The sequence below is a fragment of the Echiichthys vipera genome, assembly GCF_963691815.1.
Source record: "Echiichthys vipera genome assembly, chromosome: 7".
NCBI lineage: Eukaryota > Metazoa > Chordata > Actinopteri > Perciformes > Trachinidae > Echiichthys > Echiichthys vipera.
The window spans coordinates 17,777,003-17,804,936 of NC_139832.1; the positions used below are offsets into that span (position 1 = coordinate 17,777,003).

At 40.2% G+C, this 27,934-nt stretch overlaps 1 protein-coding gene across 1 annotated transcript in view; it reads left to right on the forward strand.

Moving 5' to 3' along the window:
- LOC310949324 (DENN domain-containing protein 2A) overlaps positions 1-27,172 on the forward strand; it is a 36,766-nt gene extending 9,594 nt beyond the window's left edge. The window contains exons 2-20 of the mRNA XM_083916733.1: positions 7,680-7,766; positions 10,956-11,996; positions 13,612-13,739; positions 15,094-15,206; positions 15,316-15,513; positions 15,793-15,886; positions 16,707-16,757; positions 17,076-17,263; positions 18,218-18,327; positions 19,006-19,075; positions 19,388-19,465; positions 20,786-20,926; positions 21,070-21,218; positions 22,920-23,097; positions 23,188-23,229; positions 23,401-23,506; positions 24,563-24,850; positions 25,626-25,712; positions 25,885-27,172. Of these exons, the coding sequence (XP_083772859.1) occupies positions 7,681-7,766; positions 10,956-11,996; positions 13,612-13,739; positions 15,094-15,206; positions 15,316-15,513; positions 15,793-15,886; positions 16,707-16,757; positions 17,076-17,263; positions 18,218-18,327; positions 19,006-19,075; positions 19,388-19,465; positions 20,786-20,926; positions 21,070-21,218; positions 22,920-23,097; positions 23,188-23,229; positions 23,401-23,506; positions 24,563-24,850; positions 25,626-25,712; positions 25,885-25,916 (3,180 nt within the window). The 5' untranslated portion in view covers position 7,680 and the 3' untranslated portion in view covers positions 25,917-27,172. The remainder of the gene's footprint in view (positions 1-7,679; positions 7,767-10,955; positions 11,997-13,611; positions 13,740-15,093; positions 15,207-15,315; positions 15,514-15,792; positions 15,887-16,706; positions 16,758-17,075; positions 17,264-18,217; positions 18,328-19,005; positions 19,076-19,387; positions 19,466-20,785; positions 20,927-21,069; positions 21,219-22,919; positions 23,098-23,187; positions 23,230-23,400; positions 23,507-24,562; positions 24,851-25,625; positions 25,713-25,884) is intronic.
- Positions 27,173-27,934: the final 762 nt, after the last annotated feature.

Genomic DNA, 27,934 nt, shown 5'->3' on the forward strand with positions numbered 1-27,934 from the left:
TCCAAGGCCTTGCTATTAAATCAGCTTGGGAAAGCAGCAGGGGCCCTGAACAGGACACAGAGACAGAAACAGAGAGAAAAAGAGAGAGGGAGGCTGCTGAGCCCAGATAAAATTCCATTGTTTATTTGCCCGACCCTCTCCTTCCCCCCTCCTCTCAATACATCCCTTCCTTTACCATCAACGCTTTCCTCTTCTACTTCTTCGAGAACCAGTCAAAACCCTGTCAAAGCCTACCAGGTCAAGGTAGCATGTCATTCACTCTGAAATCCCCATATCACTCAAACCAAACACTTCATGTCAGATCTGGCAACCCTGCAATGCTCAAAACAAATCTGCGGAAGGTCAAACTTGGTACATTTCAGTATTAAAGAGAACGAGAAGCTAAAATAATTACCCCCCACCCACTCCCATCCTTCCCTCATATCTATCACTCTCTCCTCCATCATACCTTTGTCCCCACAACTCCAAGACTGAGTGGGAATGAAAGAGAGAGTATAAAAGGGAGAAATAAAAAGAGTGAAGGACAGGGAGGAGAGCAGCCAAGTTTGCCATTCCAGAAAGAGCAAGCTAAATGTGCAGTGGTGCATTAAATTGATTGCAGGCAAGGCTTTGACACATGCTATAGTGAGACACATCCTGTAGAGGATAGGGTCCTCAACTCAGTGTTGTTGCAGAAAGATGTTTTTCTTTGCAGTGTATAATTCCCATTTTGAGTAATCAAGTTCTCAACTTCCCAGTTTTATGTAAAACCTATCTCGGTTGCTTTCTATATTTTGTGTGACTCCATGTCCTTACTGTGAAAGGAAGTGTGGGCTGTGAGCAACTTTGCCCTTTTTAGGTATTTCGAAATGACAGAGAGAAAATGAGAGCATTTTGGGGAAGAACAAGCAAGAGATGATGATGTCATGGTGTTAGCTGTGTCTGCAGGGCTGGATGGAGGGACAGAGGGATAGAGGGGAGGATGAAATCTTTATGAGAAGCAGCTGTTGAGGAGAGGCAAGCAGGCAGGCCTCCAAAGCACTACAGCAGAGTGCAGCCAACAGCTCGCTGACAACAACTCAGAGGACAAAGCTTGCTACAAAACACTGACAGCGCCACCTGCATACAGTGTGATGAATCTAATTTAACTTCAACAGTCAAACCTTTTCAGATTATCACCAAGAGTTTACACTGAGAGATAACTAGTGAAAAGAGCTAGACACAAACCAAAAAGGCCAGTTGACGGTATCACTGTCTGAGTTGATACCACAAACAGAGTTGATTTCTGCACTTGTATTGCATTGCACTGTGAAATATAACGTTTATATATATATATATATATATATATATATATATATATATATATATATATATATATATATATAACAGGATTCACACAAGTACTGGTAACACTGCTGTGTGTGTGTGTGTGTGTGTGTGTGTGTGTGTGTGTGTGTGTGTGTGTGTGTGTGTGTCATCACATTGTCATTGAATGAGTCCAGGCAGATTCCTTTACTCCCTCTATGAATCGAACATGTTGTGAGTTCAGTATAACAAAAACCAGTTAGGCAAAGTGTCATCCATGAGAGGCCTGCATGTGTGTACCGCTGAGTGATTTGTGTGCTGGCTAACATACTAGACAAAAATGTGCCAAGTCTCTGTGAATCAGAGATTCATTTACAACTCAATGACTAGATCAAGTTCAAATGGTGTTCAAAAGTTGTTTGCCAGATGTGTGGAGTTTCGAGTCAATAGCGGCATGTTCTGTGGAGAAGGGTCATACTGCAGACCTATGTTGATATGGGACCTTTGGTCTGTGAGTCAATGGGAAAAGAGTATAGGGTTTTGAGATGTGTTTTTTTAATCATTATCATCTCATCTTAAATAGCTCTTTAGAATGAAAATATTTTAACCTGTAGTCTTATATCTGTCTCTTTTACTTAACTGGGACCTTTCTATTTTTCTTTTATCAGGGTCATGGCTCCATTGTCGGTCGGGCTGTTTGTCCATCTGTCTATCCATTTTTCCTAATGCCATGACTCCTCACCTTGCCACTAGCAGCTCAAAATGTCCAATACCTTAGTTCACTACTTCAGTATGACAGGATACCTCTGAGGCTCATCAAAGTTCTCACTGTACACATTTACCTGTAACATGTCATATCAGTATATCAGCACCCTTAAATAACTTTTTAGCTCAAAGAACAGCGGAGACTACTGCTATATAACACACACACACATATATATATATATATATATATATATATATATATATATATATATATATATATATATGGGGAACCATCAAGACGCTAGTTAACCAGCTAGCACGTAACAACAAAACTGGATGTTTACAAAAAACAATTATATTTACCATGTGTGATCCAACAATCATACTCAATTCTGAACAATTTCTGCTTAAGAGCTCAATTGCCAAAAAATAACCTTACCTGATATAACAAATTTATTTTTCGATCTCACAGCCTCTTAACTTTAGCCATTTATTTACTTTTGATTCACTATACCGAATCAGTCACAAAACAGCTGATGAGGGCTGACTAGTGCCAGCGGTGCGAGACACACTGCAAAAACTAGGGCGACGGTCACTTACCATTGGCCCAACTTTGACAGATGGTTTTCTCTGTGTGTCACAGCCTTTAAAGCTGCCTGTATGCTTTATCAGAAGTGTTTGTAAGATGGTTGAACATATTTGGAAACAACATTCCCACTCATTTTACACAGCTATTGGCCAGGTGTGTGGAAGTAAGAAAGAAAGCAGTGTTTGAACAGCTAGCTCTCTTTCTTTTATTTTTTTATACAACTTTTTCTGTCACGTAACTTTTGTACCCATATATATATACTTTGTCACATCTTGCCCCTCTCTATGACAGCAGGCTTTTCACCCTGCCTTTGCATATGGCTGTTAGAAACAGTAGTGAAGACTTGCCTTCCAACAAGGGTCTAAAAATTCAAAGCTGATATGTCCCATAATAGGCACTGTATAGAGAGATCAGCCCTTTTGAAACAGTTATTGCATGGTCACTGCAGTGCTGCCCCCAGGTAAAAACTTGCAAATTTTGCCCCACCTTTTGTTGTAGGAATACCAAAGTTGTCTCTCTAGTCAGTATCATCCCCCCACCTCACTCCACTTTCAGCTTTATTGTTTTGTTTTGAAAATAGTTGGTGGTACTGAATAACTGAGATTCTATTTATTTCAGAGCCAGTCATTAAGCCCAAACAAATAACAACTTCTTTTTCTCAGTGGTATATGTGACTACATGTTTATAAGAACCTGCCCATAGCCAATTACCCAGTGACCATCCGCAGATATAAATCTCCTGCAGGGTTTGTCTGATTCTTGGCTCTGATGTCCTGCCTCTGATTCCGACTAGCTCTGTCTAGTAAAGGCGTCATGCGTTTAAGATTGTGTGATGTTCACTGAACACTCATCCCTTTTTATTGAAAATTATTAATGTCTCTTTAAATATCAATCAGAAATATTGTGAGTTGTTTCGATTGTAACATCGCTGCTATCTTCTCCACCCAGCTGCTGAATAATACTCCTTCCACTTCCTCTGCCCCAGTGTCCACAGCTTGTCACACCTCAGAGGGCTATGGCTGAAGGGGGCAGTTTCCCGTGATGTGTTTATAGGCCTCAGCAGATGGCTTCCCTCAGCCTCTGCATTGTCATGGTGGCCATCTTACTCTGAGGGTCAGGGTTAACAATAGTTGCCAATAGCTGTAGGAGACAAAGGCCTTTACTACTCCCAAAAACAGTTTCCTCAGTAACCAACCCTGTAAAACTGTCATTGCTGTCAAGTTTACTGCTTCTATGAGATGCAAAGGCACTACTTCTTGTCAGGTTTAGGTGATAGTGGGAAAGCGCTGTCCTGGTTGTATGAGTCAAGTTTGAGATTTTCAAGCCAAGTAAGTCAGAATTTTGTGAAAACACAAGAACTACCTTTTAAGGCACTAGATTCTCCACTGAACAACACTTTCTGTTTTGGCGTGTGGGACAGCCTAAAAACCTACACTGTTTTCACAGCGCAACATTATACGTATATTATTCTTTGCAATATCCACTTTCCTCTTTAGTTTTGACAACCCTTGTCTGCCCAACCCCCTTCTCCTCTTCGATTTGCTCCCTCTCTTCATATCCCCCATCTTTCCTCTCCCCCTGTGATATCCTACACCCTCCCTGACCTAGAGAAAAATTAAACTGTAAAACTAGGAGGCTCTATACATTCTTTATAGTCCCCCTTGCCAGCCCCCCTTTACATGCAGGATTTCTGTTCTTCATTTCTGTGTTGGGTTTGAGTAAGGAGAAAAGAATCAGGAGGGGGAGGAAGGGAAAGAAATGGTTGATGTTTCCCCTCAAACATGTGACCTCTGCTCGCCTCACAGCTGAATATAATTTGGGCCTACGGGCCGGTGGATGGCTGACGCAAACCCTCCTCCTCTCTCCGGGGGGCTAAAGACAAAGAAATAGAGGGCTGTAAGATGAACTGTGAGCAAAACTATTAACTAGAAATTACACATAGTACTTATAGTCTTCTTCTTGTTAGACGAGACCGCAGCTTTTCCGCAGTGTCCATTTGTTCTTTCTCTCTGGAAAAGAAAAAAGGAAAATCCCAGAATTATTCCAAAACACTGGACCCAGAGGGCCAATTCTGTTGTTAACTCATGGAAGAGTTCAGCTATTTTTTTTACGTAATCCAGCTAAATTTTGGCCTATTTACTGACTGCCAGTTGTGACAAAAATTTGTGGAATTCAGCTGAATTAGGCTCACATTCCCTACATAGTCAGGGTGCAAGGGAGTGAAGTGTGAGGGTTAGCTAATGCAGGTTTTTAATGGGAGAGAGGGGGTTGGGGTGGGGAGTGGTTGGACCAGGCAGTGCTCAGGAAATGTTTAACGGCCTACGGATACTCTAAAGTATCCAAGCACATCTGGTTGAAGTCACACATACACACACATCCATAAGTTGGTCTGGAGTATGGACTATTTGGCAGGATGTGTAGCTCTACAGTATATACTGTAGGTGTGTTTTTATATGAGGTTTTGTGTGTGGGTTTGCAGCCGGGTGGCGAAGCATGTATTAGTGTCTCTGTGAGTTGACTTAAGAACAAATGTGTGAATACCTGCCAACAGGAGTTAACCCTGACCTTCCCCCCTCTCTAATGTTAACCACATCTGTGCCAGATAGAGGGTAGGCCCTTCACTTCCATGCCAACCCTCAACCAGCTCTCATAGGCCATGTCATAAGTGCTATGCACCAGTGCCTCTGTTACTTATGGATGGTCTTGCTGTGGCTCCGAGAGGATCTGGTTTCATTATACTGACAATTGGACCAAGTAATAATTTCTCTCCCTCACAGTCGCCTTGGCACTGCTTGTCCGTAATAAAGAACAGAGGGAAATGTGTAGCGCTGGAAGACACACAGAAACATTAAGAAAGTTATTTTCTGGAATGAAAGGAGAGTTTGTGGAGAGGACATGAAGTGCAAAAACAAAATGTGTGTGCAGTATTGGTCTTGAAACAAGACCATCCAATCCAGAAATCTGTTCTGGCAATTACAAAAAGACGAGACTGAGTGATAACCTAAAAAAGTTGAACTTGGTGCCCTTCTCTGGCTCACCGCTGCCAGTGATGTTTCCCAGAAGGAGCTTGATTCTATTACAATGTGGAGTTTTTACTATAGAATAGAAATACTTTATCTATCCCAAGCTGGGGATTTGTAGATGCAGGAATTGCATATTCCATAAGTTTTCCATAATGCCACATAGGTGCTGGAAATGTGTGTTTATGCCTATAGCCAATTTATGTTTTCAGCTGTATCCTCTAATTACTAATCAAGTGGGTGTTTGCCAGTTTTCATGGGATGGCGTGCAGCCTGTGAGCTCTGCTTCTCTGCAGCATGGTTCAGAAAATGAGTTTTGCTAACCACAGAAATGTGAGGTTATTTTGTAGTTTACATTCACACAGTAGAGTGTGCGGTAGAGTAATGGAGTAATGGAGTTCTGAGGAAGCAGCTCTTCTTTTGACTTAACTCGCATTTGTCAGTCTGTATATCTGCCTGTTTTTATGTATCATCTGCATACACTACTGTTCAAAAATTACTGAGGTGAGGTTGTGGAATACAGTTTCATAGAATAGAATAGAATAGAAAAGAAAATAAATACTTTATTGATTGATGACAAACGAAAAGACTGCAACCAACAAATAACAAAGTTAAAAAAAAACACAACCGGAGCTGCGGCTACAAGCTGCCACCAGAGGTAGCTCCAGAGAGTGTATGTCACAGGTCATACACCATGGCAAAACTGAGCACAGCAACAAGACACAAGGTAGTTATACTGCATTAGCAAAGTCTCTCCAAACACAGATTTCAAAGCAGACTGGGGTTTCAAGATGTGCTGCTCAAACCTTTTTGAAGAACAAAAAAACTGGCATCGTTGATAATTGTTGTCACAGTGATCGGCCAAGGAAACTTAGTGCAACAGATGAAACACACATCAAGCTTATTTCCCTTCAAAATTGGAAGATGTCCAGCAGTGCCATCAGCTCAGAACAGGCAGAAACCAGTGGGACCCAGGTACACCCATCTACTGTCCCGAGGTGTCTGAACAGAAGTTGTCTTCATGGAAGATTTGTGGCCAAAAAGCCAAACCTCTGACGTGGAAACAAGGCCAAGGGACTCAACTATGCACAAAAACATAGGAACTGAGGTACAGAAAAAGGCAGCAGGGTCTATGGACTGATGAGTCAAAATTTGAAATATTTGGCTGTAGCAGAAGGCAGTTTTTTGCCGAAGGGCTGGAGAGCGGTACAATAGTGAGTGTCTGCAGGCAACAGTGAAGCATGGAGGAGGTTCATGCAAGTTTGGGGCTGCATTTCTGCAAATGGAGTTGGAGATTTGGTCAGGATTAATCGTGTCCTTAATGCTGAGAAATACAGGCAGATACTTATCCATCATGCAATACTATCAGGGAGGCGTGTAATTGGCCCCAAATTTATTCTGCAGCAAGATAATGACCCCAAACATACAGCCAATGTCATTAAGAACTAGGTTCAGCATAAAGAAGAACAATAAGACCTGGAAGTGATGGTATGGCCCCCACAGAGCCCTAATCTCAACATTATCCAGTCTGTCTGGGATTACATTAAGAGACACAAAGATTTGAGGAAGCCTACATCCACAGAAGATCTGTGGTTAGTTCTCCAAGATGTTTGGAATAACCTACGAGCTGAGTTCCTTCAAAAACTGTGCAAGTGTACCTAGAAGAATTGATGCTGTTTTGAAGGCAAAGGGTGGTCACACCAAATATTAATTTGATTTAGGTTTCTCTTCTGTTCAGTCACTGCATGTTGAAAATTGATGAAAATAAACTATTAACACTTCCATTCTTGAAAGCATTCTTAGTTTACAGCATTTTTTAAAAAACTTTTTTTAAACTTTTGAACAGTAGTGTATATAAATAGTTGGACCAAATACTGGACTTTTTTTCAATCGTCTCAATGAATGCTCTGTAACAGTTTGGCTTTGAGTCTTTTTCTTTGCAACTTCCCGGCCTCTATTCTAAAATATAGGTCTGCTTTACATCTACATGTGTTTCAAAAAACCTTTATCACCCATGTAATGCACTCACCCCAGTATTCAAATATATTGTACTAACTGACCAATTCTCTCTTTGTGTGACAGGATGCCAGCTGCTAGCACCATGACCGGTGGGAGGGCCCTGTTGCTCTGTACAAACACTGACAACTGTATCTACCAATCAGTCAACGGGTAGGTGCCTTAAATCCAATCAAATATTTTTCTTTGACTACAACATATCAGTGCTACAGTTAATACTGTGGTAATGCTTATTTTGGAATATGTTATTGTCAAAGTGTTATTGTCAAAGTCATCTTGAGCATGCCTCTTAGCCATCATTAAGTGTGTATTGTATTTGTTTTTTTTAAACAGTTACTCCATATAAAAATGAGAAATGGTCAAGAGAGTAAAATCCCTAACCTACTGTCTGGTCGTTATTGCTAGTGCTACTGTTTGTCATGGTGACATTCCCAATGCTACTGTCTTCCATAACAGACAAAGCTTTGTCTGTTATTACTGGAGAAAGAGCAAAAGTACCTCCTGTTTTCTTCCAGCAAGCTACCTGGCTTGCAATATCCTATGAAATCCGATTAGCTAGTGCAGTACAGAGCTCAGTAGAGGCTGCCTATTCTCTTGGTAATGGCCATGTTTGTTTATAGCAAGAGGGCATGGTTATATTGATGATATCGGGTGGCTTTGTCAAAGTAACAGTCCTATTAATTTTAAATATACTGTAGACCAGATCCTAGACTCACTGAATGAGCAAATCCTGAGTGGAATTATCATTACAAATAATCAACAACAGGATTAAAATCTGGTTCACTGAAATTAAGTAAAAAGTGTGCATTAGTAAGAAATAACTGACCACTAAACACTCTTTTTTGCATGCTTATAATAGCGCTAGTGTGATGCAAAATCCTGTTTCAAAATCTCAAAACGGTTTTGTCCTCTTTGGTAGAAGGAGCTCTCCAAAATAAAAATTAAAAAGGAAAAACCCATATGATGTCATCGGGGTTATATGAGCTTAGGCTTGAGACTTCAAATGTTTAACAGAAAGCCTGCATTACAAACCTGAGGTGTTGGGTTTGAAATTGAAAAATGTATAAATGTACATGTACATACCTGTACATGTACATTTATAAATTTGCCAGAATTATGTTTCCATTAGACCAAGCTGTCCAAATCATACTTGGTCAGACATGAAAGTAGAGTCTTAGGTTAAATTTACTTGATCTGATCATCCTTTAACTTTCAGTCGTGGAAAATACCTCTAAAACTAGTAGATCCTCCAGCTGCTGCAGGATGTGACAAAAGCTGTGAGTGAGTAGCTCACTTTACTCTGTCTTATACTTCCACATATTCTTCACACCATGTTGCTTGGGCCCAAACTGCACCTCTCCCATAACCATCAGATAGTTCTTTGCTGCTCGTAAGCCAGCTGAAGATACCTGTTTCCATTAGGATCAGCAATATAACAACAGCAGAGCTAGAGAGCAAGGCAGAGTTGGCCATTTGGCATCTAAATACCGTTACTTCCCCCCTACTGCCACTATCTAATGCCTATGTGACCACCCTCTATAGTCCCTTATGTCATCCTTGTTGTTCATTATTGCTATTTAGATTATAATGAAGGGATTTTGGTTTGTGCCAATGACATGGATTGTCTAGTGGAAGGTTTGAACGTCTGTTGTTTTTAGGGTCTGCTTTGTTAATCTCAGTATATTTCTCTTGAGGAATTATCAAAAGTTGATATACAGGAAAGGAATTTAATTAAAATAAGTTAGTTTTGTCTCTGTCTTGCCCATTTCAAACCCTTTCTCTTATCCACTGATATTGTGTGTGTTAGCTCACCTGGTTAGAGAAGCTTTTGTGCCCTTCTAGCCCCTTCCCTCTTACTGCCCTCAATGACCCTCATCTCAATGCTTCACCCATCCTTGGCTGTGGCTTATAGACAGGCTTTCTATTCTGCCCATTTTTTATACCTGTCTCTCAATCCCTCTTTTCTCTCTTAATCACAAGTGTTTTTTTAGATGGTGAAGGGAAAATACACTATTCATTTTCCCCCTCCATCTGCTCCTCTTTTTCTAAAGCTGCCTGAGTCGTTCCCCCGCTTACTGCTGTTCTCCTACCCCTCTTCTATTTGACCCAGTTTTTCTCCTCTGTTGCTTCATGCTTGATAAAAACTGCTGTTTCAACCGAGGGACACAAAAGGAGAGAAAAAAGGGGAGAGGGAAAGATGGCCCAAACTAATAAAACCCAGAGCAATTTAAATGAGAATTATTTGGTTTCCATGTTGGTTAGTAGTTGTGATATCAAGTTTATTCTTTTCTTTAAGGGTCTTTGAGGAGACTTGAATCAGTACTTTCCCCCTGAGATTTCCTCTGGATTGCATGACTGTTGGTTTTCACATGTCATCAGAAGTCACCCAGCAAGGCTGCGTTTCCTCTGTTTGTTGGAAATTCAATCACTTGATGAATGGTCAAGATTTAAGGGTTGGGAGTAGAAAAGATGCACATCTACACTTCCTTGTATACTTTCATCTCCTCTCCCGGAATAGTTGTGTGTGTAGCTTGTAAACTTTGACCCCGAAACTCAGAGTTCAAACAGTCGTGACCCAGTAATCTACCAGGAGTGACTCACAGCTAAAACAGAGGGACCAAACAGACGTCTGAGCTCTTTTAACAAGAATTCTTGTGTACCCCATAAAACAAAGATCTATTTAGACGTAATTGTAAGTGCCCACGTTGTGTGGCTAATTTTAAGAGCTATGGGGAGCACAAGTCTTAGCTACCTACACAACACAACACACAGCAACTGACATTTCTATGGAAATAATTGCATTATAAACTATTTTTGTTGATAACAGTGCACTGTACTTTAAATACACATCAGTTGTTAGCACTTTCATCTTACTCTTTGCATATCTTGTCTTGTTTGTTTGGGTTTACTTTTGTTCCCTCCTCATGGTCCATCTTGTGATTGACAGCCTGTTAATCTTAAAATATGCCTCAGCCCTTTACTTCAAAATGAGCAACTCAAGAAAGCTTTAATATATTATCTTAAGCTGATTAAAACATGTATTGTCTTAACAATTATTCATAATAATGTCAAGCCCCATTTGCAATGGATTGGATTGCTCTGGATTTGTAAAATATTAATGTATGGCAACCTCAATTTTAACTGGGTATTTGGTTCTTATTTTGTTGTCCTGGTCTGAAAAATACCAATACCATCATATTATTTTGTTTAGTGTTGCCTCTGTTTATTATTTAAGTAACTTCCTGGTGAACATATGACACAGGTGGCTTGTCTGCAACCCTTTTAAGGGTTAAACAAGCAGTCGAGTGTGTATGTTGATTTTTCTGTGTGCTTCTTTTCTAGGCTCCAGTGCTGTGGCTTGAAAGTTGGGGAGGCTCCGTCGTCTGCGGTGCCCCAGCGCCAAGAGGTGTGCGGGCCACCAGGGGACAGAGACAGGAGGGACATTGCTGTGTCCAACAAGCGTCCCCACTCCCCCCTACTCAGCCTGAGTTGCAGCCCGGGTCCTCCCGACACCATGCTAGCTCACAGAAGAGCCACCACCACCACCGACCCACGCACTCCCAGTGTAGAGAACGGGCTGTGTGGCAAGCTGAACAACAAGAGCCCAGCGGCAGTCAAGACTGCCAGCATCCGTGATAAGATCTCACAATGGGAGGGCAAAAAGGAGCCTGCCCCACTAGCTTCAACAGGGACGTGTCCACTGAGCATGACACAGAAGGAAGTTGAGACGGTAAGAAAAAAGGAATCCAAAGCTTCAGAGGTCCAAAGGACAGATAGCAAGAGGCTTGTCAGCTGGGACAGACAAGACTCAGGGAAGGAGAATGTTGGAAAACTGGGGGAATCAAGGCCTAAATCTCCAGAGGGCCTAACAAAAAAGGACAGAGAAGTGATCCTAGAGAGGGGATTTCGAGCTTCCAAGCTAACAGAAAAACCCCAAGACAAGAAAAGTGTTTTAATTCATGTTAAAAAACTGGAGAAGGCAACAAAGGAGGTTCCAGACAGACCTTCACTGGCATTTCCAGGGAATTACTTCTGCCCTCCTTCAAAAGAGGAGGTGGAGGAAACAGAAAAGAGAGCCAACGAGCCCATATTTGGGACTTTTGATGTTGTTCGACCCAGTGGGTCGCAGAGGAGGACGGAGGGGGATCCAGAGAACGTATACAGTGAGCCAGGTGCTCCGTCTATTAACCCTCTACCTAAGCCTCAGAGAACCTTCCAGCATCACACGCCCCCCCCTACCACAGCTTCAGGGCCTAGCTTGGGGAAAGGAAGGAGAAACTTGCCCCCTTTGCCATCCATTCCTCCTCCTCCTTTACCCACATGCCCACCACCTGGAGTTTGCAGGAGACCCTGGGCAGACAAACCCCGGGACAGCAGCAACAGGTAAGACAATAAGAAGATAGAATGAAAAGTCTGGGCAGGCAACCACGATTTGTTTTGACGAGCAGTCTTATGGCACCCATGCTAGACTCTAAGACCTTTGCTGAAGCATTCTTGTCTAAACCCCAAAACTAAAATCACAAAATATATTAATTTAAAGTTGCTTGTTGAATCATAATTAATCAATGAGGGCTCCGTGTATTATCTGACCCTTCCCCCACCATCACCAACCAAACACTGAGGTGAACAACATCTTTCACATATGCTGTAAATCAAAACAACCAATGACATCATCCTGTTTCTAAATATCCCAAAGAATGAGCTCATTGGTTGGATCTGAGGAATGTACACATCAATTCAACACATTCCTCTTTCCAAAACTCACGGGAAGAGGAGAATAACATGCAGAGGGCTGTGAGTCATGTAAAGAGGCCCTTTGCCTTTTCAAGAATTTAACCTTGACGGTAGATATGGTTGTGCAAGGCCTGTGGCAATCAAAAATGAGTTGTTGAGTATTTGTAAATGTAAAAATGTGTGTGTTTATAAAGTGTGAAGTCTGAATCCAGAATCTTTTAAGTAGTACTCACATTCAGATGGTTACAGTTCAACAAACAGAGCTCTGTAAGGAAACCAAAAAATGTGAACTCTGCAGTATTGGAGTACATCTATTGTTCACGTTCTCAGTGGTCTGAATTCTTGTTTGGAGCTTGGCTTGGATCTGTTACATTCCATACCATATGTGGAGGCCTCACTCCGCTCGAGTGTTCTGTGTGCTTGGTCAGGCTGTCTTTCTCTTAGTGTCCATTGTACTGTGCTGCACATTGTGCATGTGAACCAATAGACTGAGTTGCCAGTTTATTAGGTACACTTACTGTAGCTTGACCCAATGCCATGCAACAGCTCTGCAATAAATCCTTCTTTTGTGAAGCTTACAATGCCTATTCTTTGTTAAAACGCTCAGAAAGGTTTTTATTTATTTCCATGGATATTTACTTTGCTGAACTTTACTTTATAAACCAAGGCAATGTACATATTTAGCCAGGCTAGTTTTCCTTAGTTCCTAGGAAAATTGGTGTTAGAGTTCAAAACAAACGGACAAAATAACACAAAAAGAAGATACCATCACAAATCATACAATAATATAAGGCATTAAGGAAAAGGGTGTTGGTATAAGTTTTTGTATTGTATCATATTTTTGTGTCAAATCTAAATAGAGAAAATATTTTTCACTATAATCCAAATATATTCAATAGAGCAACACTGAATATGATACGATTTAGAAAGATTAATTGCAGGACTGTTGCATTGCATTGCAATGTATGTAGCAAGTTGTACCGTATAAAGAGGAAACTTTGTTTAACTGTATGTGTGTGAACACATGCAACCACAGATGCTTGTGTGCACTTCATTCTACTGGGCTTCAATCTTAGGTGGTGATGAAACACAGATGAGGTCATCCAGATGTGGTAACTAGCAAGTGGTAACATCAGTTTTCCTGCTTGGCATATCAAACATTTTTGAAGGCACCAGCAGGAACACACAAAAATCCTTCCTTCCTCTTCTTCTTTTCTATTTGGCGAGCAATTATCCTAAGCTTTTGTAATGCTCTGTCCACCAGGAAGTCCTATGAATTTGAGGATCTGCTCCAGTCGTCTACAGAAAGCTGCAAGGTGGACTGGTACGCTCAGTCCAGACTGGGCCTAACACGCACTTTATCAGAGGAGAATGTCTATGAAGACATAATAGGTAAACAATACACATAAATACATATCACACATTTCCATTAACTATTTAGAATTTCTTCACAAATGGCTGCATATGAACTGTAGGTTATAGGTTACCCTATTTCTATACCCTTCATACACTGCATGACCTTTTAGTTTCATTTCTTGTATCAGTGTGTGTCATGGAGTTCAGTAACAGAGGGGATGAGGAGGCCAAGCTGTCTTTACTCTGCTTCGGTTTTAATTTAGAGCCACGCTGCTTCACTTTTATTAAAAAATTGTACGTCAAAATTTGACCTACGTTCCTACCTTATTATCTGCAGGGTTATGCCAACCCCACCTAGAGCCTGTTTAATTTCATGACATACAATAGTGGCGTTGTGTGAGGTCATGCTGTAGCTGAGGCTGGCTACTGGGATTGTCAGTGCAGCAGGGGGTTGGCTTAGAGCCAGAGCACATTACTGGCAATCACTTCAATGTGTCTTTGGTTTTCATACGAGAGACTGCTTGCTTGCAACATTCAAATTAACTTTAATTATATTTGAGTGATGCCATAGCTTATTTTGGATTCTATCATAGTTTCCTCCTTTCATACAATAGCATTGTCCTATAAAATGCTCAAATATTGTTTACTAAACACTCAGCAGTGTCCCATGTGTAAAGTAACTCACTAGAGCTGTCTTCTCAGTAAGTAGCACAGGGAGGCAGAGATATAGATAGTGATGAACAGTTGTGTTGTCCTCATAGTCTTGATATCAACCTCCGCACACAAACCAGGTTTTCACACTTTAAACACCCAATCCACAAGCCTAATAGTGTTTTCAGACAGAGAGGCAAGCAACTGTCACCACTATACATATTTGGATGCACGCACACCTTGATGATTGATGCAAACTCACATGTGCACAGCTGACAACACATGCAAACACATCAAAGAGATTGGTGTGACATTCTCATCATTCAGCAATGTGAAAAACAGTACACTGATCCCTTATTTTCCTCAGAGGGAGAAAAAGCGGGGAACTGAACGTCCCTGAACGAGAGTTACAGAGATACAAACACAAAGAAAGAAAAAAAGAGACACAGGTTTTGGAAAATGAAAATATTTTACTCTATATCTGCAGGGGAGGACTGGCAGATGGAGTTACATTTAGCATTAGCTGTGCAAGCATCTTATCACAGTGAAATATGAGCTGGGTAAGCACACTACTGCCTCTCTGCACATCTGGAGTAGGAATTGTCTGGCAAAACAAACACGACTGATATGGAAATCAGACTTAATCTGCTCTTTGGAAAGCTTCTGTGAAGCTGTTGAGTAAACAAGAAGACATTGATTTCTTAGTTTTGAAAAAAACAAAAAACAAATTATTCTGCAGATCCTCCATCCAAGGAGAACCCCTATGAAGATATAGAACTGGAGAGAAGTTGTTTGGGAAGCAAATGCGTTTCACCTGCCTCCTCATCTCCTGTCCCTGACACGCCAACTAAGGTACCAGTGCCAATACATCACAATAAAAAACAAAGGACATTTGATGGAAGCAGGTCCGTACTAAAAGCACCTTCTAATGTGTCTCTTTTTCTCCATCTGCCTTCCTCAGCTCTCTTCCAAGCCTGGCTTCTTCAGACAAAATTCAGAACGAAGAAGCTTCAAGCTTCTGGAGCTACGCAAGACAGGCCGGGACACTGGCATCTCCTCTCCATCCCGTATCAGCCCCCCCTCCACACCCAGCAGCCCAGACGACACCCCCTGCCTCTCTGGAGACCCGTACAATCGCAGACGGAGGAAAATCCCCAAGGTATGGGAGTCTGACAGGCCTCTTGCAGATCTCATGCTGCTCTGGCTGATTCATGGCCCAGTGTACTGCTCAGGGAGATTCGGAGCTGGTCCACTCATGCTGCCGTCTGGGGATGAGTAAGGCAGGGAAAATTTTCTGACAGATATTTCCTGTGTGAAGTGTGCCCAGAGGAAGGCCTCCCAGAAGGTGTATTGAAATGATCTTGCAAGAGTCTGGCAGATTTTGTTTGTTAGTTTAAGGAGTTAAAGATGGACATTTCTTTCCCTTTACCATTTGCAGATGGTGCTGAAAATCAATGGCATCTTCGAGGCGAGGAGAGGGAAAAAACGAATGAAGAGGGTGTCTCAGTCCACAGAGTCCAGCTCAGGGAGAGGTGAGGCTTCAAAGGCAGACTACACTGTTTGACTAATTTTTATCTTTCATTTTCTTCACATCATTTAGTGAAACTCTGCAATGCCTCTATCAAGGAAGCTGTGTTGTTGTTTGCTTTTGTTTGTCTAATAAATAGCAGGATGTCTCAAACATTTGTTAACTGATTTCAATAGAATTAGGTGGAAAGTTAGGCTGTGGGCGAAAGAACAAGTTATAGTTTCTGGTGTGAAAACAGATCCAGGTGCAGATCCTTGTATGTATCCAGGAATTCATTTTAAAGCTTTCTTCACAACTCTGTCACGTGTTACTGCTGCACTTGAATGAAAGAATGTATTAGTGTAGATCAGGCCTGTCCTGTTCTTAAGTTAAAATGCAAAAAATATAATATCAATAAAATAAATACATTTATCCTTAATGATGCAACCAAGCAAGAACAATATAAATTGCAACATAAATGTTTATTTGGTCATGACTAGAAATGTGATTTCCAAAATAATTATCATTGCATTCAAAGTTTATCATCACTACTATACTATCAACACACTTCCCATGGCAGACACGTTTCATCAGGTTACCTTTTCTATGACTTTACAGGTTTATCTCCATAAAAGAAACAATCATATGTATCCACTTAGTTGTATGGCTTATGTTACATTCCATGGTCAGTCTCGACTGACCCATGTCTGGGTAGTGTTGCGTGGCAGTGGCACAAATTAAAGCAATAAGAGCAAATTCCATGTGCTTTGAGTTTCCTGTAATTGTTATTTGCAGTCTGCTCACACTCCGTTTTTCCTTTTCATTCTTTCTTCTCTTTAATTTAGTGACAGATGAGAACAGTGAGTCGGAAAGTGACACGGAGGAGAAACTAAAAGGTGAGATCAGAAAAGAAATGCTTTGACATACAGTAGCTACATAGGTGATGACGAGCAGTATTAAGTATAACATAGTTTTATGTAATTTCATGAATTACAAATAAGCACTAGTAATAACATCAGCAACAGGAGCAACTATGATCTGAACTAATTCAGATCATAATTTTCATTATTTTCATTGTTCCACTCCATTGTTTAGCTAATATCAAAAATATACATAGATGATGTGACCTCACAGTGAACGCTCTTTGCATGTACGGTATGTATGAATTCATGGCATGGATGTATTTGCATGAAATATGTTTCTCTGTCCCTCAGCTCACAGCCAGCGACTTGTATCGGTCCAGTCCATGCTGAGGCAGACGGGAAGGTACCGGACCTTGGAGAGGGACCTGATGGAATTACAGGAGAGGAAACTCTTTGAGTATTTCATAGTTGTTGCGCTCCACAAGACAAAGGCTGGAGTCCCATACCTGCCAGAAGTCACACAGCAGTTCCCTCTAAAGGTAAACAGGGGTAGAAATGTTTACTGAAGCACTTTATTAAAAATGAGAGACTGTAAATGTTAAAAAAGAAAATACTGCCTAAAATGATAATTATCATGAAAAATCATCATGAAAATCATTGTAAATATTATTATCCAAATAGATGTGTACTTCCCTGCAAGACCAGTAGTAATAATTCAACCTATATCCGCTAGTTTATGAACACCTGGTACAGACTTTTCCAGGAAAAACCCAAGGAACTTTGCACTTACGGGAACAGCAACAGCAGGTTTTATGCAATAATAAGGAATAGCATAGTGATTTTGGAGCAGTGATATTGCTTTACTAGTGACTAAAGAAAATATGCAAAAAAATCACTCTGTTTCATCACAAAAATACAAGAAAAAGAAAGTGGGGCCAGTTACTATACAATGATGTAGCATGTACTATATATGCAAAACAACGTCATAGTGTGAAGTTAAAAATGTCAAGACTTACCATTATTCTATTGACCCATCTTTGGCTATAGTCATAACTTCATTATAATAGTGAAACTGCAGTTTTATGATGATGAACAATGAGCTTTAGGAAAAGTCGACACAAATCTATAATTCTGTGTTTCGGTAATGGCAATAGATTTGTTTTCTGCTTCAGATATACTTCAGTTCTTTGTAAGTCTTACAGCATCTAATCTGGAACCTGTGTGTGTGTGTGTGTGTGTGTGTGTGTGTGTGTGTGTGTGTGTGTGTGTGTGTGTGTGTGTGTGTGTGTGTGTGTGTGTGTGTGTGTGTGTGTGTGTGTGTGTGTGTGTATGTGTGTGTGTGTGTGTGTGTGTGTGTGTGTGTGTGTGTGTGTGTGTGTGTGTGTGTGTGTGTGTGTGTGTGTGTGTGTGTGTGTGTGTGTGTGTGTGTGTGTAAACATGATGGTCTCACATTTGAATGGTGTCCTCGTTCTCATTTCTTTTTTAACATCCAGCTTGAGAGGAGCTTTAAGTTCATGCGGGAAGCTGAGGACCAGCTGAAGGTTATTCCTCAGTTCTGTTTCCCTGACGCCAAAGACTGGGCGCCTGTCGACAACTTCCCCAGGTCAGTCCGAGTCTGACTGCTGCCATGGCACTCAACACAGAAAAAAAGTGAAACAAAACAGGGACACAGGAATTTCCCGGCGGAGTGTTAATAGCTCATCTGTTTTCTTTGCTAATAACCACTTGTAAGAGAAGAAGCTGAAAGCCCGGAATAGAAATGACCTCCTGGCTTGTAAAGATGTAAAGTTTTTTCTTTAACGCACTGACAGTGACAAATGATTACAGGGAGGGATTGTGGATTTAGCACCTTACACCTGGTTTGTTATTACAAAACCACCTCTCTTTGTAAGGTATTTAAAATTGGCGGTATTACCCAATACCTCCTAGCTTAGCCTCTCAATATCTGCATTGTTCTGAGAAGTGATGATGTGTGTCTTGAGGACGATGGCTAATAATTACCTGAAGGCAAATCATTGAACTTGCTGACACTCCCGCCTGTCAAGAAGGTTGTTACCGGTCAATGAGTACCTGTCAGCTAGAGCTTAGGAGGATTTGTGTGGATATTTGCAGTCCTGAGGGTCTTCCCTCACAAGTACAAAGTCATACTTTGTTTGCCAGAACACAATGTCCAGAATTGAGTTTTCTGTTTCCACAACAGTCATTTCTATGTGATTTTAACAGCTTTAAATATTTTCCAGCATGTCTGAAAGATCTTTCTTTCTCTCTCTTCTATTCCTAGTGAGACGTTCTCATTTGTCCTGACTGGTGAGGATGGAAGCAGGCGGTTTGGCTACTGTCGGCGATTACTGGTATGCTCTAAAATGCTGCTGCTGCCCCTCATCACTAGCTTCTCCTAATTAGATTTTAATATAGATGATAAAGATATAAAGATCCCCATCCATTTTCATCTGGTGCTTTTACCCTTTTCTTTGTGCTAAATTATTACGCAAGTTCAATCCATAAATATTTTATACATATTTCTTGAATTTAGTTGAAAGTCAACAAAAAAAACAATGTCTTTGCTTTGCTCCAGTGGTCTAATCCTATGGTTGTACTTGAGTAAGCAGTCTTGTGACACTCTAGTGTTCTGAAGAGGACTTTTTCTTGCTGCCTTTTCACAGCCCAGCGGTAAAGGCCGAAGGCTCCCTGAGGTCTACTGCATTGTCAGCCGCCTTGGCTGCTTCGATCTCTTCTCCAAGGTAGATATAGTGAACTAACTATAAACATAAATGCACAAAGTTCACACAGATATGCATATGTTACACAGACATATACATACAACCCTACCCCCACTAAAAAAGTACAGAGCAGTTCCACCCTCGGTGCCCACAGAGCCCCGCCCACCCTCGGTCCGCTCTACTTTCCCACAGAACCTTGTAGTCCTGGCTCCAGCACAGGCGCACATGTGAACTGCAGCTGATGTGGTTAATGCAGTGGAAAAGGTTCCATGTATAGGGCCCTAGATTTATATGCATATGATTTATCCGCCTGTGTACATAAATCTGTGCAGTGCACATGTGCCATTACAAGAATTGGGTTTGTAAGGATACAGACATGTACAGAGAAGGGTAACTACAGTATATCTGCTGTTATAAGAGATGGCAAATAGAATGATAGCTGCCTCTGCATTGGAAGTACTCAGTGCTGATGATGTTCTGAATATGTTTCATCTGTATCAGATCAGCGACATTAAAGTTGAATGTAATACAGATGTGTACAGTGTGCATAGAGGGGTACACATGATGGATTCAGACTGTTAGCCATTTGTTGGATTGCCATTTGACAATATTTGTCAAAATGAATAAATATGTTTGTGATGATAATAGCCAGTGTTGTTGAGAGATTATAAGTCTCCTGAACACTGATGGGGTGTAACCAGTACACCTTTTTCTTCCCATATGAAATTCATTTTGCTTCTTCTTCTGCCATACCTTTACATAGCTGAAACGATTGCTTTAACTTTTTAGTAGGCAGAAAAGTACATGATATTGTTTGCCACTCCAAGCTGTTAGGGTACTGAGAGGGGACCATTATTAAGGGCATACCCTTATTAATGGTTATAACTTTAAACACAACAATTAATTACCCACTACTAACTTTCTTTAACTGTGCAAAACATAATGGCACACAACAATTTGTGACACATAAACAATTTGTAAGACTACTACTTATTCATTAGCAAGAAATTACCTCACCACCATCATTTTTATTTTCTATGGTCTGGACTAAGCAACTATAAACCTATAACACGTCCTGGCCCTGCAGAAATAATTACTGTGATATACTGTGAAGACAGTTGATAAAGTAACAGTAAATCTTTTCCAGGATACAGTATATCATCACTTCCCCCAAACCCTAAGATAGAAATATTTAAATTACACAAAAGGTCCAATCTGTTGATAAGATTTAGTCAATTCTGGGTAGGAAAGATCTGGTGCCCCACACATACCTACAATACACTCAAAAATATTTGTGATTGCCAGTATTCAAATTACAGAGCCTCCCACTGTGTTTTGCAGATCCTTGATGAAGTGGAAAAGAGGAGGGCTATTTCCCCTGCTCTGGTACAGCCTTTTATGAGAGGCATAATGGAAGCTCCCTTCCCTGCTCCAGGAAGGACCATCACTGTCAAAAACTTCCTACCTGGCTCTGGGACAGAGGTGAGATGATGGTGGTGTCACGGTTGTTTTTACTCCATTCTTGGAGATTACATAAACACTCATTTAGTGTCTAAATGTGTACATTATTATCTAAAAGTCTTTCTCTCTCTCTCTCTCTCTCTCTCTCTCTGTCCATCCTAAAGGTGATAGAGCTTTGTAGGCCATCCGATTCTCGTCTGGAACATGTGGATTTTGAATGTCTCTTTTCCTCCTTGAGTCTACGCCTCCTTCTCCGAGTATTTGCCTCTCTACTTCTGGAGCGCAGAGTCATCTTCACAGCCGACAAACTCAGGTTGGCTCCATTAACATATTGTCCAATCCTCGCAACAGTTGGCGGGTGGAAATATTGAATTAATCTGTTTAATTAATTTGTCTGATACAAACAGATTATTGAAGGAAGAGTTATGATCTTGGAAAGAGTTTGAAGGATGTGACAGAGAGACCTCAAGTCAACAAACGGTCTGAGGAAAAAAAGATCCTGACCGAGTGTGAGAGGAAGGAATGCTGTTGTGTTATACAGTCGTCTGGGGAACAATCACTTTTTCTCTGGAAAACTGTCATGGATGCCAGATAGAGGGAGTTAGGCTTTAAAGCATGACACCAGAGCTAACACGTGTGCACAGTGATGTCATCACACCCACACAGTGCACTTAAAACCTTTTAACTGTTGTTGTACACCTGGTTCAACATGTGGGCTGAGCAGGAGGTTCTTATTGTTTGTGTATCACCCCTTGTTGTTTAAAAGGGAGTATCAGAAGTATTTCTCACCAGAGCTCATAAGCAGATCATGTGTCGTTGCACATTCTCTACTGTGGAGTGGAAACTTGGCCTCGTCAATCAATTTTTTAATGAATTAACTGTGAGCAGATGCACACCCGGGAGAGATTAAGTTAACGGCATGGGGTGAGTGTTTGTTGCCGTTTTATAGTTTTCATAAGTGTTACATCACTCTCCTCTAAGAGATGCTACTCAAGACTTCTCTCAAGATAAAAAAACTAGTTTGCTGGAGCAACAGGAGTTACATTTTACCATTATATTCCGAATTAAGAAATGGGTGGCTGGAGAGGTTTATTTTCTTGAGGTGTTGGTTAGCACCATCTTGTGGTAGAGATACACTTTTTTTAAGATTTCTGTGTTCTATTTTACTATTTCTGATATTGAGGTCAATTTACCTGTTGTTGTCCAGTACCTCTGAATTACAGTGCAAGAACTACTTTCTATTTTGTCTCAATATCGCTCTCCTGACCTGATGTTCATGTCAAACTCATAGCTGAATGCAGCGTGTTCACCTCTGTTTTCTTGGGTTGTTGTAGAAAGTTAGGACTGGAAATGAACTAACTGTAGCAGAGTTAACTACTAATGCCCAGTACAGTAATAAACTGTACTGAGTGAAGTAAACAATGTTATACGCTGTACAGCAAGGTGCTGGGTTGTGCTTGCATATTACATTTTAATTCATTATACATTGAATTTTTATATAGTTACAGACAGATAGAGAGGTAAATACAAAATAACAATGTTGTTGAGATCAGAAGTTTAATCTCGGCCTTAGAAACAGCAGTTGACAAAACAGTCTCACTGTGAAACTCTTGCTTGTATCCCCACGATCTTCCTCATCAGATGAAGTTTTTCCAACAAAAAAACTTCATCAATTGTCATTATATGATAGACATCGAATGTTAGCATTTAAGGACTTCTCTGCATGATGGCTTAAATACAGAGTTTGAAAATCCATTGACTTTGGATAGAGTACTGTTCCCAAGGTCAAAATTTTAATAAAATGATGCATTCAAAAACTCCAGAATAGCTACTAAATGGACCTTGTGGTGAGATTATTTTAATACTGAAATAATTTGATAGTAATGTCCATTATTACAGTACAGTATCATGCGTTTGCCTTTAGACTTACCTTGTGTTTTATTTGAAAGATTTTTTTTCTGCCATACTATGTTGTCCCATTCCAAAATTGTCTTCTCCTTCTCTCTTCCCGCAGCACATTGTCTCAGTGTTGTCATGCTGTAGTGGCTCTACTCTACCCCTTCACCTGGCAGCATACGTACATCCCCGTGCTCCCACCCTCTATGATGGATATTGTCTGCACCCCTACCCCTTTTATAGTCGGCCTCCTCTCCAGTTCTCTGCCTAGACTCAAAGAACTGCCAATAGAGGAGGTAAGATGAGTTTTTTGTTTGCTTTTCTCCACTGAATAATAGCTCTAGGAAATGACTTCACTCTCCCTGATGACATCTGCTCTTCCTCAGGTCCTGGTGGTCGACCTCGGCAACAGCCGCTTCCTACGACAGGTAAAACACGTAAAAAAAAAACACAAGGAAAACTGTGAAAATCCATCTTATCACTTACGTCATGGAGTGCTTTAACGCGTGTGGTGACTCTACCAGATCTTATGTGAATACAATATGCTCATTCCCTGCAGTATGTTTACTGTATTTACATCTGTTTCTCTCCCTCCACAGCTGGATGATGAGGACTCCATCCTTCCCCACAAGCTGCAGGCAGCTCTCGAGCATGTGCTGGACAAGAGGAGGGAGCTGGCCTGTGAGAAAGGAGATCTGCCCAATGGTGACTGAAAGAAATACCAGATATACTATATATATATAAGAGAGTTCTGTAAAATGATCAAGATTAAGGAATGCTCTACAAATGCTTCCCACTATTCTCAAGAAACACTTTTTTCAGAACATTTTCTGGACAGTTTCATTGACCTACAGTACGATCAATTGTCATTGAGTTTAATTAACATGCCTTTTTTTAACTTCTGCTGTATGACAGACAGGTGTTCAATGTCAATTTATCAATTTATCATTCTACGGTGTTCAAAGTATTACAAAACTTAACCTCTAGATTTCTATTAATTTATTATTTGAACTTTCCATCATCCCTAAGCAGCTGCCAGTCACATTAAAGAATCTTTACAGAGCCATTGATCATTACAGAGTAAAATCCCACTGGAAATTTTGCTTTTGCTGCTATGTAGTGGTTGAAAATGTCACATTTCAAAAGGAATATAGCAGCACATAATAATTTAACATCATACCACAAGGCCTACAGATCTGAAAGTTTTTTTTTAGTTCAGTGCACTGCTTTAGTGGAGCAGCTACAGTAGGAGTATGCTTACAGAGCATGAGACACTGCATGAGATTTTTTTTTATGTGATGTACTGTAAGTGATCTGAGTTTTCTTATATATACAGAACAACTTGATACCTCTAGTGATCCTTGAGTTATTACTATAAGTGACATGAACATTAAAGTGGCACTTTCCGTGAAATTGTAAATCTATAGCAAATTTCCAACAAGACAGCTTAGTAAGGCAGTGATACAGTATATCACAATGCAAAACAATGTCATTAGATTTTTTTGCTTGAGCGCATGGCTTTTGGTCTACAGAAAAATGCCTCAATGCCTGTAATGTGTAAAGCATGAGATGGGGAGTATCTGTGAGTATGAAGTGTGGTTTGCTTCACTGAGTAAAACGTTTGAACGTTGATTCATTGGTACTGATCAGTATTTTACACATGCTAGATGTATTAGTCATTCTGTTGTATAGGGCATTAAATATTCTGAGATTTAATCTTTTCTCTTTTTTATTTCTTTATGCTCCTGTACCTCCACACAGACTCCAGCTCCCTCAGCGCGGTGGTGTCCGAGGCATTTGTGCGTTTCTTCGTGGAGATGGTGGGTCACTACTCTCTCTTCATGGGTGGAGTAGAGCGGGAGGATGAGTCTGTTTCCTCCCCCACTTTGCCCAGCCCCTCTTCTTCCCCCTTATCGTCCTTTCAGCGTGAAGCCTTTCGCAAAGCTGTCACATCCAAGAGCTTGAGAAGGTTCCTGGAGGTGTTCATGGAGACCCAGATGTTCACTGGCTTCGTCCAGGAGAGGGAGCTACGCAGGCAGGGCCTCAGAGGTACTCGGATTTAATTACCGTAATGTTTATAACAGTTAAAATATAAATTGCATAACCATGTGCATATGAGAACAATTACTTGAAAGTTATGCCTAGAAGAAATGTTACACCAATTAAGAAATAGATTTTATTGTTTTTCAGTATCTTAGAACGTTTTTGAAATGATGTAGTTATAGTTGACAACTTCCACTAAATTCCCACTCATTTACTTTTTCTACCTCATCACATGGACTTTATCAGCAGATGGATTAGTTTTCCATAGCTTAGTTTTCATTGAATTTAAGATGTTCAAACTTTTATTATATGGAGAACTTTTGTTGGGAATAATTCTAAAAGCTCAAAAGTAAACTTGAAGGGGCTCTGTTGAGTATTCTACATTTGTGTGTTACTCACCAAACCTTTAGTGTGACAATGTAGACTGTGGGATAAGGTCAAAAGCTCCAGAACGTGTGATTCGTGGACCTTGAACGAAGAGTGTCAAGAATGAACTGTAAAGCTCAATGATGTAGTTATAGTTTTTATTTTATGTACTGTGGTCTACCTTGAATATGAGCTGTCAATATTCATGTGACTTTTCTGAATAAATAAATTAAGTTTATATACAGTATGCTGTTTTTTAGTATTGTGTCAGTTCATACAAATCTGCTCCATGGTAGTTTTATGTTGCGCATACATCAACATTGTGAAAATGCTTTGATCAATTTAATCCAGTTATGGTAATGAGTCTTTTTAAAACTAATATAACTTGTAATATCTGCCTTTTTTAAATTTACAGGTCTATTTGAGGTGAGAGCACAAGAGTATCTGGACTCGCTGCCGGGAAGCGAACAACGAGGAGTCAACAAGTTCCTCAAGGGTCTAGGTAAGATTTACTGTAAAACAATAGATCAGTCACTAAATTAAAATTGTTATATTTGGTGAAAAAAGCCTCTGATCTTTAAGGGAGCACTCAAAGAGCTGATGCCAGTCAGCCAATAAGTGTGACTGCTTTTCTTTATTTAGTTTGATTCACTTCTTTCTCTTTTTTTCTTCAGGAAACAAGATGAAATTCCTTTCCAAGAAATGATACTTGGAGTCAGGATGTCATGTGTGAAAGTAGGAAAGAGCATGGAGAGGCATGCCGTTACAAAGAAAGAGAAGAAGTCAAGCTCCCTGGACGTGGAGAATGTAGAGATGGAGATGTGTCTTTAGGTCAGAACAAAGGAAGACCCTTAAAGTGAACTGGACTCATAGTGAACATGGGGGAATCCGGGGGAAAACTAGCTCCCAGTTTCATTTTCCAGTCATTCCATTGATGTTGTGAAGGAGTTTACTAAGGTTGGACCAAAACTCCCCTCCAACACGATAAAGCAGTGTCTAACAGTGTCTTGTTAGACTTATGCCTGTGTTTTATGTTTTACAGATTACAGTCAATCCCTGTAGTGTATTACTGTATAGCACAGCACAGTGTAAATGTTTTTAGGAACAGTGTTCTCCCTTTTTCGGTCACTGACCTCACCTATAAATCTGTAAGAGAGGGGCGTCTCTGAAGGCCCCATTTTGTACAAAACCTTCCATTACATTCCAAGTATTTTCTATAGAAGCTTTTATAAAGACAATAGTACAACTTCTTCATCAACAGGAGGCTTTTAAGTTAATTTATATTCTTTTTAGATCAACTTAATTACTTTAAAGATTCCCTCCAAATGAGTGCAGATAAATCTTGTGTAGTTTATAAAAGGCTTTATTTAACAGAGTCTAGTCCAGACTGTTTTTAGACCACTTTGGGTTGGGGGTAAATGTACCACTGTTTTAAGTAAATTAATTTTTATTGGAAAAGGACCGAGTACCAAAAGGAAGAAAATGTACAGAGAAGAAAATCATTGTGAATACATCTCTCACTTAGGTTAAGTCTACGGTTTGTATAGACTAGATGTTGAAGGAGGATGTGTATATTGGGCCAAAAAGTATCAATGTGTTTCACAAAAGCATCTAGGTTTTCCTTAAAGGGGCAATGAGTAGAATTTACGTGGATCTATTGGCAGCAATGTAATGTAATGTTCATAATTACATTTTCATTAGTGTCCTCTTCCACGGAGTACGGCATGTTGTACTGCCATGGTTCTACAGTAGCCCAGAACAGACAAACCAAACAATGTCTCTAGAGAGTGCCTTTTTACAGGTGGTCAGGTTTTTTTTTTTACATTACCTGAAAGCCACCGTTGGTTCTAGTACACACTTGGACAAGAAGGGGTGAGCAGAGGGTCATTCAGTTGGTTGCAATCTACAACATCACCGCTAGATGCCACTAAATCCTACACACTGCTCCTTATACTTGATTGAGAATGCAATAAGACTTTTGAAATAAAATGATTTGAATTTTTAAACCAGACAAATGACTATTTTCATACAGTTTGTAAATATTGATGTATCCTAATTATAACAAAAATTTTAATCGGGTAATGTTTGCTGTTGCTGTTGAGTTAGTGTGTTTACTTATTATATCCTATACTTGCCATAATACAACAAAACTGCATCTCAATGGGGTCTTATCTGGAAGTAAAAGACAAAGTTTCTCAAGTATTTTCAATTGAGTACTTGTTTATCCTGAACCTAGACATTATACAACTTGCATGCACAACTTGTCCCTGCATCCTTCCCTCTTTTAGGGGAACACATGGAATAAAGTTTCCTTCAGAGAGAATAAGAATAATGTATAAGTATAAAGAATAGATTAAAAAAGTATTCACTACTTAATCATCAGTCATGCAGAAAATTGGTTTTACAGGACATATTTTTTAGTCAAATGGATATAACCTGTGTGTAATAAAGGGTTTGTCCTTGATTGCAATACAAATACACCTGTATATGCATGTATAAGTCCAACTTTTGATGAGTCAGTATGATATAAAAAACATACCACACCAAGAAAGGAGCACTTCAAGCAACTTGGTGAAGAGATGACTGAAAAACAAGTCTGCAGGAGATGGATACAAGAACCTTTCCAAGTCACAAAAAATGGGAAGCTGAATCAGTCTTTAAGAAATGGAAAGTGTTGTGCAGCTGGAAGTTTTCATTAAACAGGACAGCGTCTCCAGCCGCGCA